The sequence below is a fragment of the Lichenostomus cassidix genome, chromosome 3 (genome assembly GCF_008360975.1).
Source record: "Lichenostomus cassidix isolate B80296 chromosome 3, HeHo_3.0, whole genome shotgun sequence".
NCBI lineage: Eukaryota > Metazoa > Chordata > Aves > Passeriformes > Meliphagidae > Lichenostomus > Lichenostomus cassidix.
In genome coordinates, this window is record NC_139483.1 from 67,974,735 (window position 1) to 67,990,869 (window position 16,135).

Here is a 16,135-nt window from a genome sequence, read left to right on the forward strand (position 1 = left end):
TCTGCTCCTCCTCCTTCCCCTTTCCGCAGCACCGCTTTCCAGCCTCTAATTCCCCAGTTTGTTCATACATCCAGGGTTGCCCCATCCTAGGAACAGAATCCAGCACTTTCCCTTGTTGAACCTCACAGGGTTGGTGATTGCCCAGTCCTCTGATTTATCGAGGTCTCTCTGCAGGGCCTCCTTGCCCTTTAGGTTTCAACAGCTACTCCCACTTTAGTATTATTGGCAAACTTACCCAGTATCCCTTCAAATTCTGCATCCAAGTCATTTATGAAGATGTTGAAGAGCACAGGGGCGAGGATGGAGCCCTGTGGAATCCCATCAGTAACAGGTTCATCTGCCTGGTGTCACCCCACTCCCTATTACCCTTTGTGCCCAACCCATGAGTCAGTTTCTCACCCATGGCATGATGTGTTTACCCAGCTGTGTGCTGGACGTTTTGTCCAAAAGAGTACTGTGAGAGACTCGACTGAAAGCTTTACTGAAATTCAAAAAGATTCAATGGGATTCCCTTGATCAGCTAGGTTGGTTCCCTTGTTGTAAAATGCAGTTTGACAAGTGGGACCTTCCCCTTAGGAAGCTATGCTGGCTGTGAGCAATGAGTGGTGGTTTACCAGTTGTTTGTGCTCTCCTTCCAAACCTTGTTCCTCTTCCACACCAAGTCACTTGTGACATTTAGGTTTTGGTTAACCATCACTGCCTCATTTTGGAAAACTTTGTGGTAAATAAACCCTGGACCAAACTGAGGAGAACTGCAGGGCTGGCTGGATGCTATGCTGTGGAGGCAGATGGTTAAATAGGAGGCAGCTGGCTGTCGAGCTTGTGAGTTTCACAGAAGGAGGAGCTGAGGTGGAGGAGAGGAGTGGGATGGAGGGTGCCCAAGCAGCACTGTACAGCTGACCAAGGGCAAGCAAAGGGATGGAAAGCCCTGTTTGGAGAGGGGATGCTAGTTCTCAGGCTGAACAGGAAAAGGGAGTCTGGCAAGGACAAGGGCACAGCTTTGTAATAGTACAGGGGACCCCTGGAAAGACCGTGAAATGAGAACAATCAATTAACAAGCTGCTGTGGCTTCAGAAAAGCCATTATAGACATACTGGTGTAATGAGCACATCTGATGCACAGAAGCTATTTAACCTTCAGCCTCCTGCCTTATAAAGCACCTCTGGGGCATTGGGTAAGGCTGTTAATTATTGAGGTCAACCCTAGCAGACAGAGGTGTCCTCAAGTATGGGTTGCTGTGATACACTCAGATAATTTATCCATTATGTCAATAACTAATTTCCTGAATTGTTCAAGAATTGACAGATTAGCATCCGTTAACCAAGTCTTAACTCATGGCTGGCTATGGCAGCAGTTATAGGCCACAAGGACTGCTGAACACATTCATTGCTCCTTGAGTACATATGATATATATACATAAACAGTACTGCAACAGCTTGGTGTTAGTAAAAGAAATAACCAATATATATAAAAAGGCTGGACAAGCAGGGACAGCCACTGACTTGAGCAGATGTCTTGAAGTTTGTCCTCAGGTGATCTGAGAGCACAGGATAAAGTCACTCTGACTTTTAAAAAACTGTGTGTTGAGGAATTGTAAATGAACAGAATCACAACCAGACCAAAGTACCCATTATATTCACTACCAAAAGGGCTCTTTTTTTCCTGGAAAAAAAAATCCATAAGCAAACATTTCATGGATTTGGTAAGTGTGACTTTTTACATCATTCACTGTTACGCTGCAAGACAAATCTCATTGCTTTTATTTGTGCAGGCCACATAATTTTGTGTACCTAAATGCAAACATTTTTTCCCCAAGCACAGCCTATGAAGAACCTTTGGAAACTGCAATATAGGCAGGTAAGAAATACCTTTGCCTCACTAAGTGGTTTTATTGTTTTGCCTCAAAGCCAAGCACAGCTTGAAAAGCAGATATCCTAAGTGGAGCTGTTGAGAAGGGACACAGGGAGGCACAGCACGGAAGCTGCCCAAGCCTGGCACACCCCCTGCACCCAACTTGTGGAGGAGAAGGGAAATGGCTGTGTGACTGTGTTACAGCATGGCCTGTGTCTGTGCTTGCCTGCCTGAGACTCTTCTGGCTGACAACGTGGAGTTAAATCAAAGGAGGCTGAGGAGAGACAGGAAAGAGAAGGAAACGAATCAATGATGGTGATAAAGCCTCCTAATGTCAACGTTCCTTTAGGGGATTAGTGACAAGCAAGGCACTGGGATAACTGCTGCCAGCCTGCTGGCAGAAGGGTGACAAGCTGTTTTAACAAAGCCAGCAATGAACACAAAAAGATACTAAACTCTCCCCCAGCACACAAGAAAGGACTGGGGAGTGAGATATGGAAAGGAGGTCAGAGCAGCTTCTTACGAAGAAACATTACTGGACTTACAGCTGCACCTGGGTGTCCAGCCAAAGCTGGGGATGATGAACTGTGGGAGGGGATTTCAGGGGCTTGTCCAAGCAGCTGAAGAGGTGGGAAAGGGGAAGTCCCAAGGACCAATGCCTCCCACAGGCTTAGCTCTGTCTCCTGGTTTGTGGCGGGCTTTTGGCTGTACTGCCAGCTATTCTGCCCCAAAGGGAGAGTTTCAGCTGTCCACTGTGGGCTGTCTGGAGGGGAAGGGATTGGCAGGCAATGTTCAAAGACAGCAGTGCTGTTTGTATGCCAGCACACCGAGTAGGGTGGGGGAGGTAGACTGGGGGTGCCAGCCCAGTCCCAGGAAGGTGCACATGGCAGCAACCCTCATCTCCTGGGCTTGTGCCCTGGGAGAAATGTCAAAACTGGAGTGGAGAGGGACACTGCTCCCTTATCTGGAATGATGTCTGGCTTTTTTCCCCACAGACATCCTTTACTAGAGCAGTCACTACCACCTTTCCACACAAACCTCATCTCACCTGTGTTCCTCAGACTGCCACGGGCGCAGCATCACTGCTGCAGTATCACTGTGGTACCTGTGCGTGAGGGGCAGGTGGTTGTGGGAGAAGCCACTGGGAAAGAGCGAGCCCAGGTGCACCACAGGCTGGAGCTGTCTGCCCACCAAAACTGCCCAAGTGGCTGTGACTGAAATTTAATTTGCCTGGTGCATTCCATGGACATTTTAATCAGCATTTCCTACAATCTACTTGGCAAAGAGGCTCAATTGGCAGCTGCCTGACTGAATGGGCTTTGCACCCAGTCTAACCTTCTCCATTCGCAGTTTCCAGTGCTGGAAAACCTATCTGTCTCACTTTCAGAAGTTTCTATAGCAATCACAGCCATCCTAGCAAAGCACTGAAAATGGCAGCCCATTCAGATTGTAATTTCGCTGGACAGTAATTGCTCCTCTCTCCACTAGCCTCTGAAATGTTACTTTTTGGGAGATACCAACTGCAAATGGAGGAGACTGGTTGGTCCTCTGCCTGTGTTTTCAACCAGCTTTGCTCCCTCTGCCCACCGAGGAGCTTTGATGGCTGTTTGCAGTGTTTGAATCTCTATTAACAGGGAAGTGTTGCTGGGCACATCATCCCTCAGCTACAGGAAAGACCTAACATGAGTGATGCTCTTGACAGGCCTGCAGGAACAAACCTCATCACCCAATACATCATGTTGTGACCTGAACATTATCCATCACTGCAGGTAGAGAAAGTTACACAAGTATGTTTACCTTTGCTAATTGTAAGAGACCAGAGAACTCAAAGATACTTTCTTCGTTTTGGCAAGCTTACTTTTCGTGGTTCGGTTGACTTCAGCTTAAACAATCACTTGATCTTTTGTTCCATGCTTTATCTTTCAGTGGCTGTGATTGCTCTTAATTACTATGACACTGAAGAACCACAGGCTAAAAATATATTAAGTAACAGAGCTAAAGGTTTTGCTTCTTGCAATAAGAGAATGTGGTAGAATTATCCCGCAGCTTGTGAAGAAATTGGTTAACCATTTCTTAAGCTCTTGTAATAATCTTTCCTTATACTTTTATGGCTATTGTTGCCTGCTGGAAAAATTAGCTTAAAGCTGAGTAAGGGGAACTGTGGATAAGTGTTTGCAATTTGGCTTTGGAATGATATAGTGTGGTTGCACTCAGAGAATTTGAAGTCTTTGCACTGGCAGCAGTACTCAAATCTGGGAATATAGGATTCGCATTGGAAAAGAGTGGATTTTTATAATGATTTAAATGAACAATTTCAGCTAGAGAGTGGATTAACAGAGCCAACTAAACCCTTCACCCTGACAAAGAACTGGCGGGAGGACTATAGAAACACATCCAAAATTTTACCAACATGAATGCAGAGTACTAGGTCAGTGGGAAGCATTTCTGTATTTTAATGGCTCTCTTAGAAATCAATTCAATTTAAAACAAAAGTTGTTTTACAAATATGTGGAGAATGCAGAAGGCTGGAGAGGGAGCAAGTGGCCTGCATCCTCCATCTGCTCCATCCTCCCTCTCCTCTCACACTAGGGACTGCCACTGCAAGTCCTGCTTTTGAGCAGACACAGAGGCAAAAGCAGGCAGTGTCCCAAACCTATGGGTCAGAAATGTCTCCCCTTCTTCAGGGTCCTGGGTGCATCCCCAGACCCCACACCCTGTATTTCATATGTGCCAGAGATCCTAAAGCCCAAAGCCAAGCAGCAGGAAACTCTGAAGACCAGGGGTCTTGGGGAAGCTGAGACACAAAAACCTGTGCTCCTACATCAGCAATGAGGCTACAGAGCAAGAGGAGATTAAGTATCCCAGGACGAGCAGCAACCTTCACTGACAAGAGATGGACACATTGAGGATTGCTCATCTCTGAGATGAAACAATCAGGGTGACACAAGAAACATCCACTGAACAAGCGAAGCTGCAAAGGCAGACTGGCAGCACCTGTTCTTGAAGTATTCCAGGAGCAGCAAAGCAGAGGGACTTTTTTTTGAGCAAAATTTCTAATTAGACCCTGACAGCTCACTGCTGCAGGACATTTGAAGGAAAAATAGGATCTTAAATTGGTCTGGAGAAGGGTCCAATGCTTATATGAGTGACATGGCATGCAACCATTGTTGAGGGTACAGCCTCTTCCTTCACAAATCTGCATGAGAAATGAGAAAATGGAATATTCTCAGTAGAAAGTATAGAAATAGGCTCAAAATTTAGTTCTTCCTAAAAGCTTTTACACCACTGGCTTCTCAAGCCTGAACTGTGAAATACTGCTTGCTGTCTGCCACTGGCATCCATGGAGATCCAAATGCCATGCTGCAGCCTTGTTCTCTCATTCTCAATGCTAAGAGGTGCTCCTACAGGGCACTCGCACTGGGGAGCTGCAGTGATCCTCACACCCTCCCTGCCCTTCAGTGTGGAGGGTTCTCTGCCAGCCTATATGTTAACTAACTGCTTCCCAGGGCAATTTTCCAAGCTGTGCAAAACCTGTAACAACTAACCATGGAACTAATTGGCTGACAGCAAAAGTACATCTTGAACAGTAAGAATCCCAAATTACAGCAGGAAAAAAACACTTTAATTGTGGTTTGCACACAGCTATTTTGTCTCACTCTCAAGTTGTTGGAGAAAAGAGTCAGAGAGGTGGAAAAAAGGGTTCCAAACCCAAAAATTAGGACTGCTGGCAGCAGTAACTAAGCCAGACAAGTCTAAACTGCTTTTGGAGGAAGACCTTTGTGCCAAGCCTTCGATATCCCTACCCAAAAGGTGAGGCATGTGTAGGGCAATGGCAACGGCAACAGCTTGTACAGGCAACCACCTGCCCAGAAACTGGCAGTGCTACCAGTCCAGGTCTGCCCCCTGGATACAGAGAATTAAGAAAAAACAATCACACTAAGTACTGAAGAACAAAGGGCTGGAGCACCTCTCCTATGGAGACAGGCTGAGAGAGCTGGGAGACCTTACAGAAACCTTCCAATACCTAAAGGGGGCTGCAAGAGACCTGGAGAGGGACTTTTTACAAGGGCACATAGTGACAGGACGAGGAGGAATGACTTTAAACTGAAAGAGGGAGGGCTTAGAGTGGCAGTTAGGAATAAATTCTTTACTGAAAGGATGGTGAGGCACTGGAATAGTTTCCCAGAGCAGCTGTGGATGCCCCATCCCTGGTAGTGTTCCCAGACAGGTTGGATAAGGCCTTGAGCAACCTGGTCTAGTGGGAGGTGTCCCTGCCCATGGCAGGGGAGGTTGGGACTAGATGATCTTAAAGGTCCATTCCAACCCCTTAACATTGTATGATTCTAATTAACAGTGGGTCCTGTCTATCCAGAATACATACCTGAAAGTAGCACGAATAAGTGACATTCATAAAATCTGGACTTACTAATTTTTCTTTATTACAAGATAAATTCTCAAGTAACAGAAGGATCTGAAAGTGTTTCATTTGTAATATATTAGATTCAAAATTACATACTTAAAAAATATTCTCCATATACAAGGAAAATCCCAACACAATTGACAAAGACACTGTATTTCACATGTATAGGATATAAGGTTATTATGAATAATGTAGGAAATCTGTCATTACAAGTAAAAGGAAAACTACGCAAATGGTTTATGGTTTTAATCACAAACTTATTTTTTTTTTCTTTAAATAGATTCTTAAAATAGATGCATTATTTGAAACAAAATCACTACGAAGAGGCATGTGGTGTTTAGTGGATGACATTAATTCTGTAACCCAAACAAGGAGACAAATCCACTCTGAGTAGCTAATTTTTTTTTGCACTATTTACATACTTTACTGAAGTATTTTCATCCCAGAGGCTCAGCAAGCATCTTAGAATATTAATGAGGGAAGCTTGGCAGCACTCCAGATTTAGCAAGTAAGAAAGTAACATCATTCCCATTTTATCAAGAGGGAAACTGAGGCACCAGGTGTATTCAGATCCAGGCAATTGCAGAAAGAAAAATCCAGACTCTCAATTCTGTTAGCCGGCTCTTGATGGAGAGACTGTTCTTCCTCCTTGTGAGATGGCTGGTGCCTGTGCTGGGCACTGTTTGAAACCTGGTCAGTTCCTTTTTTTTTTTAATGTTTAAATTGCTGCAAAATAGATGACATCTATCCAGCTATAGTGTCGTCACAAACACCTTTGCTAAAAAAAAAGCCATTAATGGTTTTCCTTTTCAGATCAAAAACCAGAAATAGCAAAAAGTGCATCTTCAATCCCTCCAAAGCCTTTGGAAGGCTGTCTTGTTCTACCCAAAATACTGCAATTGTTCCCACAATCTGCACAGTAACAAATACTGAAAACCAGTAACTCTGAAAAACAGAGTTGTATTATTTATTTTAAAAAGAAAAAATAAAATTGGGCATTGTGAACATTCCTTGGTCAATCAAGTATTTGAAAGAAGTTAGTTGAGAGATTCTCAGCCAGGATGTGACTTCTAGAAAACATCGAGTGTTTCACATGGTCCATAATCCCAAGGATTTTACTTCTTATGACAGCAAAGTATCATACCATGTCAATAAAGGTCACTTGAAAAGACCTTTAAAAATAACTTGTCAATGATGTTTGCTGAATGACTAAATGAAATAAAAACTTGTTGCAGATCTGAGATGACATGATTCACAAGTAAAGGAAAACCTAAAAAGCCAAAACTTGAACTTGGGATACAAATGTCCAGAATAAATCCAGCAATTTTTAAGGCCATTATGGTGTGTGCATAATTTACTCACAGGCATCTCAGTGTTTACATTTTGGCAAATAGAACAGCTTAATGTGAGAATAAAAAGTCATGGACTCCTGCTGTCTCAGAGCAGCAGGAGCAGGCCAGGCAGCAGGGGACAGGACAGCTGCGAGCAGAGGTGGCCCAGCACCCTGAGGCACAACATAACCACTCTTAATAGTCCCAACAAAAGCACTGATCCATTTCTGTGGTGTCCAGTGACAGGTTCTGGCCAGCACCACTTGCCTGGAAGTTGTTTGACCCCAGAAGCAGAACCCCAACTCAGCACTGAAAAGAGACTTTATACATGCTACAGTATTATAAAATAAGTGAACACGGCCTCACTTTCTTCAGGAAGGTAGATGGGCATAAATGTGCTGCTTCTGTGGTTACCAGGGGTCCCTCTGCCCTGGCAGCTGGGCTGGCTGACAAACTGGTCCAGCCAATTTCTCCTTGTGGACCTGACCCAAAAGTGGCAAACATCTTTCTGCAGCACAATCACGAATACAGCACAGTGATTTCCGTAACTTTTCTTGTTTTCAGCCTCAAAACACTTCTGGAATCTTCTCCATTTCTTTTCCTTGATTATTGCTGGTACCTACCAGTGACTCCCAAGAAACAACTTCCTTGCTGGCCAAGGAAAGACTGCACTATGCTTTTATTCAGCAATTTGTCCCAGAAGTGGTGCTGGCTCTGGAAGCTTTTGGGAACTTCCCTGCTGTGTTTTGACAGAGCTCACCTACATCCTCAGAGGCTTTCAATGGTACATCAGTCCCACTGCACTTAGGAGCTTCCAAAAACCTGGGGTATCTCAGTTTGGGGTGTGCACTCAGACTGCAGAAAAGCCTCTAATACCAACTGGCAAAGCAGCACCAGTTTGAACACACACAGGGATCCCCTGGTTAAAGGAGCTTGGTCATCACTCACACAGGCCATGTAGAAACACCCCAATTCCCTAGCCTGACACAGTCTCTGTGGGAATGCAGCACCTGCCAGGACCTCCTCTCTCACATGTCCCAGACATGTAATCTGTGTTCTGCAAGATTACACACTTCCCCTGTACCACCTGACAGAGAAGGACATACAGGCTAAACATATAAACAGTTTTTTAAAAGAATGTAAATAAATATCCAGATGCAAAGTGCCTTAGGTTTTCTATTACCATCTCCCATTTTCCCACAACACATTCTGGTTCAGACAAGGCAGGAGGTATTTGAATGCTAGGATCAAAAAAGGTCAAGGCTGAAGCTTCAGGAGAGTTATCAGCATAGTCCTAGGCTGATAAGTACAGAGTCCCATGTATAAATACAGAAACATACACACTTCAATTACATATATTAGTTTTATCTAGATTTATATATACACGTATAAATTAAATATACATATGTGTTTGTATATACAGACACACATGCATGAATGTCAATAGTCCCTCTGCTGAGAAACCTTATTCAAATCTCTGAAAGCACACACCAATTATTTGGATACTCTTAAGTATAAGCAATGTATTCTGATTGGAGTTTTCATAAATATGCATTAAAATTCTCCATGGTAGTCACCCTTGTGGGAATAATAATATAGTTCCATAAGTTGCAAACTATAAATATAGGCTTTAAAAATTATTTGAAGAACAGGTATAGCCAGTGTAAGTAATTTCCAGGACAAACAGAAGGGATCAGAACAGAAAACCACAGTTGAGTATGTGGCTCCATAGCAAAAGTAAGTGCACAGGACCTCTCCAGCCCTCCCTGCTGCCCAGAAGGCCCTTTTAGAAGCTTTTTGTAATTGTGATGGGGGCAATGACTGAGACAATTTGGTAACAGACAGAAAAAGGTCATGTTGCAAAATTCAAGAAAACCTCTCAAAGTTGGGGACAGTGTTTTATATATTTCATCCCTAAGAAATGAGGGTAACCTTTTCAGTCCATCTACACATTTTTTCCTACTCAAAGTTTCTACATATGCTATTAAAATGACTGTTAATAAAAATACACAATAAGCCAATACACACAATACCATATTTTGTTTCAGTTAGATGAAAATCAAGAATGACACCACTGCATCTTTAACTAAAATAGTTTCCAGCTACAAACATAAGGACGGGTGATGTGTGTTGAGGTATCAGTTACTATCCTATCTTTTCCATAAAACACATTCCTATGGTAGCATGATGAATTGCCTCAGTACTGCTGTGGCACTACGTCCCCAGATCAGGGCAGGTGTGTTAGCAGCAGTGGAAGGTTTGGGATAGAAGAAGCCTAAGAAAATTCAGGGTAGCGATGTCTCTGGTGTAGAAGCAGCATATCCAGGCTTGCAAGAACCTAAAAATTTAGGAAGAGTATTAACTTATTTGTTACCCTGTCTTATCATAGTCTCTTTTCCCATCCATTACTTAGATCTTAATTCTGTGCAGCTTCAAGTACCTTAAAGCTCCTCCTCAGGGTTCTCTCTTGGTTCAAACCATTAGCTTTCAATGAACCAGACTGAGCAACAGTCTGATTATAGAAAAATTCCTAGAGCCTGAAAGTCAGCAGATAGCTAGACTCAGAAAATAGAGGGGGAAAAAAACCAAGAAACAGAAACAAAACCAAAAAACCCCCACCAGAACACACTACAGCAGAGTTCAAGTATTCTAGCATGGACAGTATCAGGGGTTTCTTAAAGAAAGCCTTTGATTTTTCTTTTGTGCAAGCTGCATTGTTTATGATAGAAGCAGTGCATAAACAATGAAGTGCCCACTTCAAAAATGTCTCTGCATAGCCCATTAATTTTGTAGACCAATTCTCCAGAAAAATTCTAATCCCATTAAACTTCCTGAACATCAAAGTTGTATATAGAGAATCATTACGATTGGAAAAAACTTCCAAGATCAAGTCCAACTTTTGTCCGAACATCACCCTATCAAATAAACCACAGCAGTAAGTGCTATGACCAGTAATTTCTTGAACACTTCCAGAGATGGTGACTCCACCACCTCCCTGGGCAGCCTGTTCCAGTGCTGGACAACCCTTTCAGTGAAGAAATTCTTCCGGATGTCCAACCTGACATCCTCTGGATGTCCCCTGGAGCAGCTTGAGGCTATGTCCTCTTGTCCTGTCACTGGGTGCCTGGGAGAACAGACTGACCCTCACCCAGCCACAGCCTCCTTGCAGTGGTTGTAGAGTGTGATAAGGTCACCCCTGAGCCTTCTTTTCTCCAGGCTGAACAACCCCAGCTCCCTCAGCAGCTCCTCACACGACATGTGCTCCAGACTCTTCACCAGCTCCATTATCCTTCTCTGGACACACTCTGGCACCTCAATGTCCTTCCTTTAGTGAAGGGCCCAGTACTGAACACAGGATTCAAGGTGTGGCCTCACCAGTGCCAGGTACAGGGGGACTGTCCTGGTCCTGCTGGCCACACTATTGCTGACACAGGCCAGCATGCCACTGTCCTTCTTGGCCACCTGGGCACAGCTGGCTCATGTTCAGCTGCTGTTGAGCAGCACCCCCAGGTCCTTTTCCACTAAGCAGCTTTGAAGCCACTCTGTCCCCAGCGTGCAGCACTGCCTGGGGTTGCTGTGACCCAAGGGCAGGACCTGGCACTTGGTCTTGTTGAGCCTCATACAACTGGCCTCAGCCCAGCCACTCCAGATCCTCTGCAGAGCCTTCCTACCCTTCTGCAGATCAACACTCCCACCCAAACTGGCATCATCTGTGAACTTACTGAGAGTCCACTTGATCCCCTTGTCCATATCATGGATATAGATATTAAAGAGGGCTGGCTTTAACACTGAGCCCTGGGGAACCCCACTGGTGACCAGACATCAGCTGGATGTAACTCCATTCACCACCACTGTATGGACCCAGACATCCAGACAGGCTTGAAGAAGAGTAAATGAAGGCAAAATTTCACATATCCACACACCAGTGGTACAGAAAAATAACTGAGACCTCGTGTCTTAAACTCAAAAAACTATTGATGAAAGAAAACATGGTCCAGATGATAAAGTGCAATTATTATTTCAGTTGTGCTAAAAAGCTTTCCAATGCTTTTCCAAAGCTTTTCCAATTTTTCTTCTTGGTGATTTCATGCTGTAATCTGACTCCTGGGTGATATCATTCAAGTTTTAATTATGTTTTTTTGCTTCTGTCCCCATCATTCCAGTACTGTTCAGTTTGCATTTCTGTGAGCCGTGACAGAGTACGCTGAAAGGCAAAGACTTCCTCTTCTCCTGTAAACATGGAGAGTCCTTTGGCAGAGTCCTACAGCAATACACAAAAACAGTACCATGAACTGTGAGACACATGGCTGTACTGAAGTGCATCCTGTCTAACTCATAAGGCTCAGTGCTTTACAGGCTTTGAAAAAACAAGACAGCAGCATGGCACCAAAAAATTAAAATTAATCTCCAAAAATTTAAAAAAGCACCGATTTCATCTAGGTAATCCTCTGAGGGAATATAGCAAAAAGAATAATTTGGTTTTAAAACAACACAATGACAGGTTAACCATCTATTTTCCCTTTTTTGTTGACTAATTGTACACCCATTTGAACCAAAGTATTTAAAAAGTCATTTGCAATAACTGAGCTATAGGGAAAAAGACAAACAATAAGCAACATGCAAAGTAGTACTGTTTGTGAGGGCTTGTGAGTCTGTTCTATAGTCTAGGAAGAGGTAGAACAATCATCTTTTATTTCTGTATTTTAAATGTAGGAGCTAAGCTTAATCAGCATTTTCATACGTGACTGAACAGATACAATGATTAATATTCAAAATGACCCTAAAACTTACACAAAATGGCTCTATATATTGTGACATTTTCTTTGACTATGAATAAGTAGCACAACATGTAATTACCAGTGACAGATACACTGCAGAAAAAGCAGCAAATCATTAGTTAAATGTTTTCTTGATTCCCCTTCCTAAAATGCTACTGCAATTATGAGACTAAACCAAATTTTGTTACAAAAGGGAGATGGTGTTAAAATCATGTACCTGGCTCAGGTCCAAATCATCCATCAACACCCTGTCGTCCTGCAGTTCACCACTGCCATGTTCCACCAGGAACAAGCTTTGGAGGGGAGCTGCTGCAGAACAGATAATGCGCACCTGAGAGGAGGAAAACAGGCAGCAGCATCATCACTTGGGCTTTACCAGGAAAGGAATAAAATACATGATCTGTGCAAAGCAAACTTAAAATGAAAACCTCGGTGTTTTTCCTCAGTGTTTTTCCTTTCTCTTATTACCCCTGATGTTACGGATTTACCTGACTTAGGTGGAATATTAACCTTACAGGATTTTTTTCTCAATAACAACTGATGGAACTTTTACTCAGACAACAGAACAACTGTGCTATCAAATATTCAGAGTATCTGCTACACAGGCAATGAGGTCACCATAGAGTTTCCTTTCTAAAATAACAGCTGTATAGTAACCAATGCTTACTTTTCACCCAAAGTGAGAGTCCTCTCACAGTAGGTAGATACACTATACTATTTAAAGATCACTTAAGTTCCAAATTTTCCTTTTAAAAAAATCTTTTAAAACGATCACTTTAAAAAAAATCACCTTGAACAAGAACTTCCCTTTGTTTTAGTTATGATTTTTGCTTCCATGAATGAAATCTCTGTAAATCCACATGAAGTGCTGTATTTATTGTGATTATTCCATGAGCAATTCTGCAATCTAATGTAAAGACTACAGTGACTGCTTCCTTTAAACTTTATGATGTAACTGCACTATTAACTCCTCTTTTCTGATCAAAAAGGCACTGATTCCTGACCAACTGCCCATACAGATTAAAATTTTAAAAACTTCAATTCGCTCCAGCCCAGTTGGCAGCACAATCTTTCATTATTAAAATAATGACATGGCTTCTGTTGTTTTCCTGGGTTAGGAAAGAACATTCCCATTCAAGATAGGCAAATGAGCTCAGGCTTATATTTATGCTCATGCTTAATACTCACAGAAAATAAAAAAACCTGTTTATTTGCCTTTATTGCAATGAGACCAGTTTTTTTGGTGAACCTGGAATGATGTTTCTTTGCAGTGCTAGTTCATTCTGTTTGTTCTCCAAACCATTACTACAGAAAGCCTTACTTCAAACCAAATGTAACAGGCTTTAGGACTCCCAATATTACTCCTATGCATACAGGAAATGCTTGGTTCTCACCTTATGCTCATAAAAGGTATCAATAAGAGTAATGAAACGACGAGCTTGTGTCCTTTTTGCTATTGTAAGAAGTGGTATGTCACGAACAAACACTGTGTCAAAATGCTTTGATATTTCCAAATAGTCACTGGCTCCAAGAGGCTGAAACAAAACAAACCATAAGAAATGGCAACTCATGATAGAATGACACATGAACACTGTATCTTGATATACTACAAAAACAGAGAAAGCTGTAAAGTCCTGATCATATTCTTATTTTTATTCCTTTGTATCTTGCTTGAGAAATGCTCAATTGCCCTTAGGGACATAGGTACATGTGGGTGTTCATTCATACTGCTCATTTTACATGAAAAGTGAGAGTTAAAAATGTGGCTCTTCTGCATCCAGACAGCATTATGATCTCTCTCTGACAACCTCAAATAAAATAATTGCTATAAAACATAATCCATAGAAGATTGATTTCAACCTAAAGCATAAATAATTAAAATAGCTATTCGGATGCTTTCCAGCAGCAAGATTTTTTAAGTGCAAATTCATAGGCTAGTTATTAAATCCTAAGAAGACCTGCATTTAGTTCACCCAGGACTAACCCAGACTGAATAAATATCCTATGTTTTAAGTACTGAAAGGAAGAAGAAACAGAAAAAAATACAATTTTGCAGCAGTTCCTTTGTTCATGGTTTCTCCCATAATGATGAAATAAAAATCTTCAAGAAGAACTCATTAGTTCCTCTTTCTGTATCTAAACCATCAATAGAAAATATGCTCAAATAATAGTAGCTCATTCAAGTGCATTCCTCTGAAATTACTTTTTCATTATATAAAAGGTATTTTTTTTCTGCAAGATCTATCATATCACTACCACAGGCAGAACTTCATCATGAGCTATTAAAATTTGTACTCCTGAACTCATTCCATCAGTTTTACTTGTACAGATACTTCACAGTCGTGTCTGCAATGACTGCAGAGAGCAAGTTCAGCAGCATTTTGCATGGTCACAACTCCCTTCCCAGCAAATGAAATGTACCATGTGCTGTACCAACAGTATAGTATTGCTATAAAGCACTGCAGTACTGCTATTATCCTGAAACCAGTAAATACAAAATATTTTATCTAACTGAAATTGTTACGATGAATTTGCTGTAGGGCACACACAACTTCTTAACTAGAGCCCTTCTGCAAGAAGTTATTTTAAGCAATTATTAATAGTTGCCCATGAACAGGACTTTTGGTTTTGGTTAGATGCTAGAATAAAAAACTTGTAGAAATTGTCTCTACACAAGCACAGGAGAGAGAAGCCCTGATGGCATTCCAAAAATTCTTCTGAAAATTTATGGGAATAAGCTAACCTTCCAGGCAGGTATTAAAGCCTCTCATTCTCAGCCAGCTCTCCCACTTGCAGTCTCCTGAATCACCCTGCTTTCCCATTCCCAAGCACGCAACTTCCCCGTAGCATCTATGGAAAAGAATTATCACAAAAACTTTCAATTGTTTTTAGCAGTGTTTAAGAGCAGCATATGCTATATCCTCCCCTCAGAATTATATATCCTACTTATTTTCTCCATTTCAGTTCCTTAGTCACCACTATGGACTTATTAATCAGAAACAAAAAACTCATCATCACAAGGGCGACCAGCAGCAAAGCTTCATGCACCACCTTGGGTAAAAACAACATCCCATTTGGATAAACCAGAGTAACTGAACTCCAAATGTTCTAATGAAATAAAGCAGGAAAAGGCTCAAGAAAGCAAAAGGAACTGATGGATGGAAACAACACAGAGCTAACTCACTGGACACTTTGCCACCAGATACCAGTGATACTATCTGGACAGCCAGAGTATCAAGCGTAAAAGAAAACAATGGGAGCACTAAAAGCAATACAACCAAGATGCTGCTGGAGATTTTATGATTAGTGATAAGCAAATAGTTTGGGTAAGGGTAATTTTCTTCCATACTTAGGACTGGAGTACTGCTAAACACAGAAATCAAGTATGCCTGTGTGATGAGTACCTGTGAGGAAGAACAGCAGTGATCTCATCACACATGAGAAAGGTAAGACCTTCTCCCCTTATGTAAGAAATTACAGACATCACTGCTATGCTGATCTATTCTTTTATCTGCTGAAACCCAAAACTCTGAGGAATTATTCTGCCCTGCCCAAATGTGATTTCCTTTCTCACACAAACCATATGAATACACCCTCCTAATCTCAAACACAAAGTACCAAATATTAAAAGCTGATTCCTAAAATAAATAAACATATAACTAAAAATCAAAGCTTCCAAACTTTTAAGAAGTGGGCAAAAGCCCACTGAAGCACCTAACTGATGTGCTACACAGCTAAGAACTTGGTTGGTACCT

At 42.0% G+C, this 16,135-nt stretch overlaps 1 protein-coding gene across 1 annotated transcript in view; it reads right to left on the bottom strand.

The window, feature by feature from the left end:
• Window positions 1-11,595: 11,595 nt before the first annotated feature.
• The window catches only part of AFG1L (AFG1 like ATPase), a 56,764-nt gene continuing 52,224 nt past the window's right edge, over window positions 11,596-16,135 (bottom strand). Inside the window, exons 11-13 of the mRNA XM_085056209.1 lie at window positions 13,775-13,915; window positions 12,598-12,711; window positions 11,596-11,863 (exon numbers count right to left, since the gene is read on the bottom strand). Of these exons, the coding sequence (XP_084912335.1) occupies window positions 11,732-11,863; window positions 12,598-12,711; window positions 13,775-13,915 (387 nt within the window). The 3' untranslated portion in view covers window positions 11,596-11,731. The remainder of the gene's footprint in view (window positions 11,864-12,597; window positions 12,712-13,774; window positions 13,916-16,135) is intronic.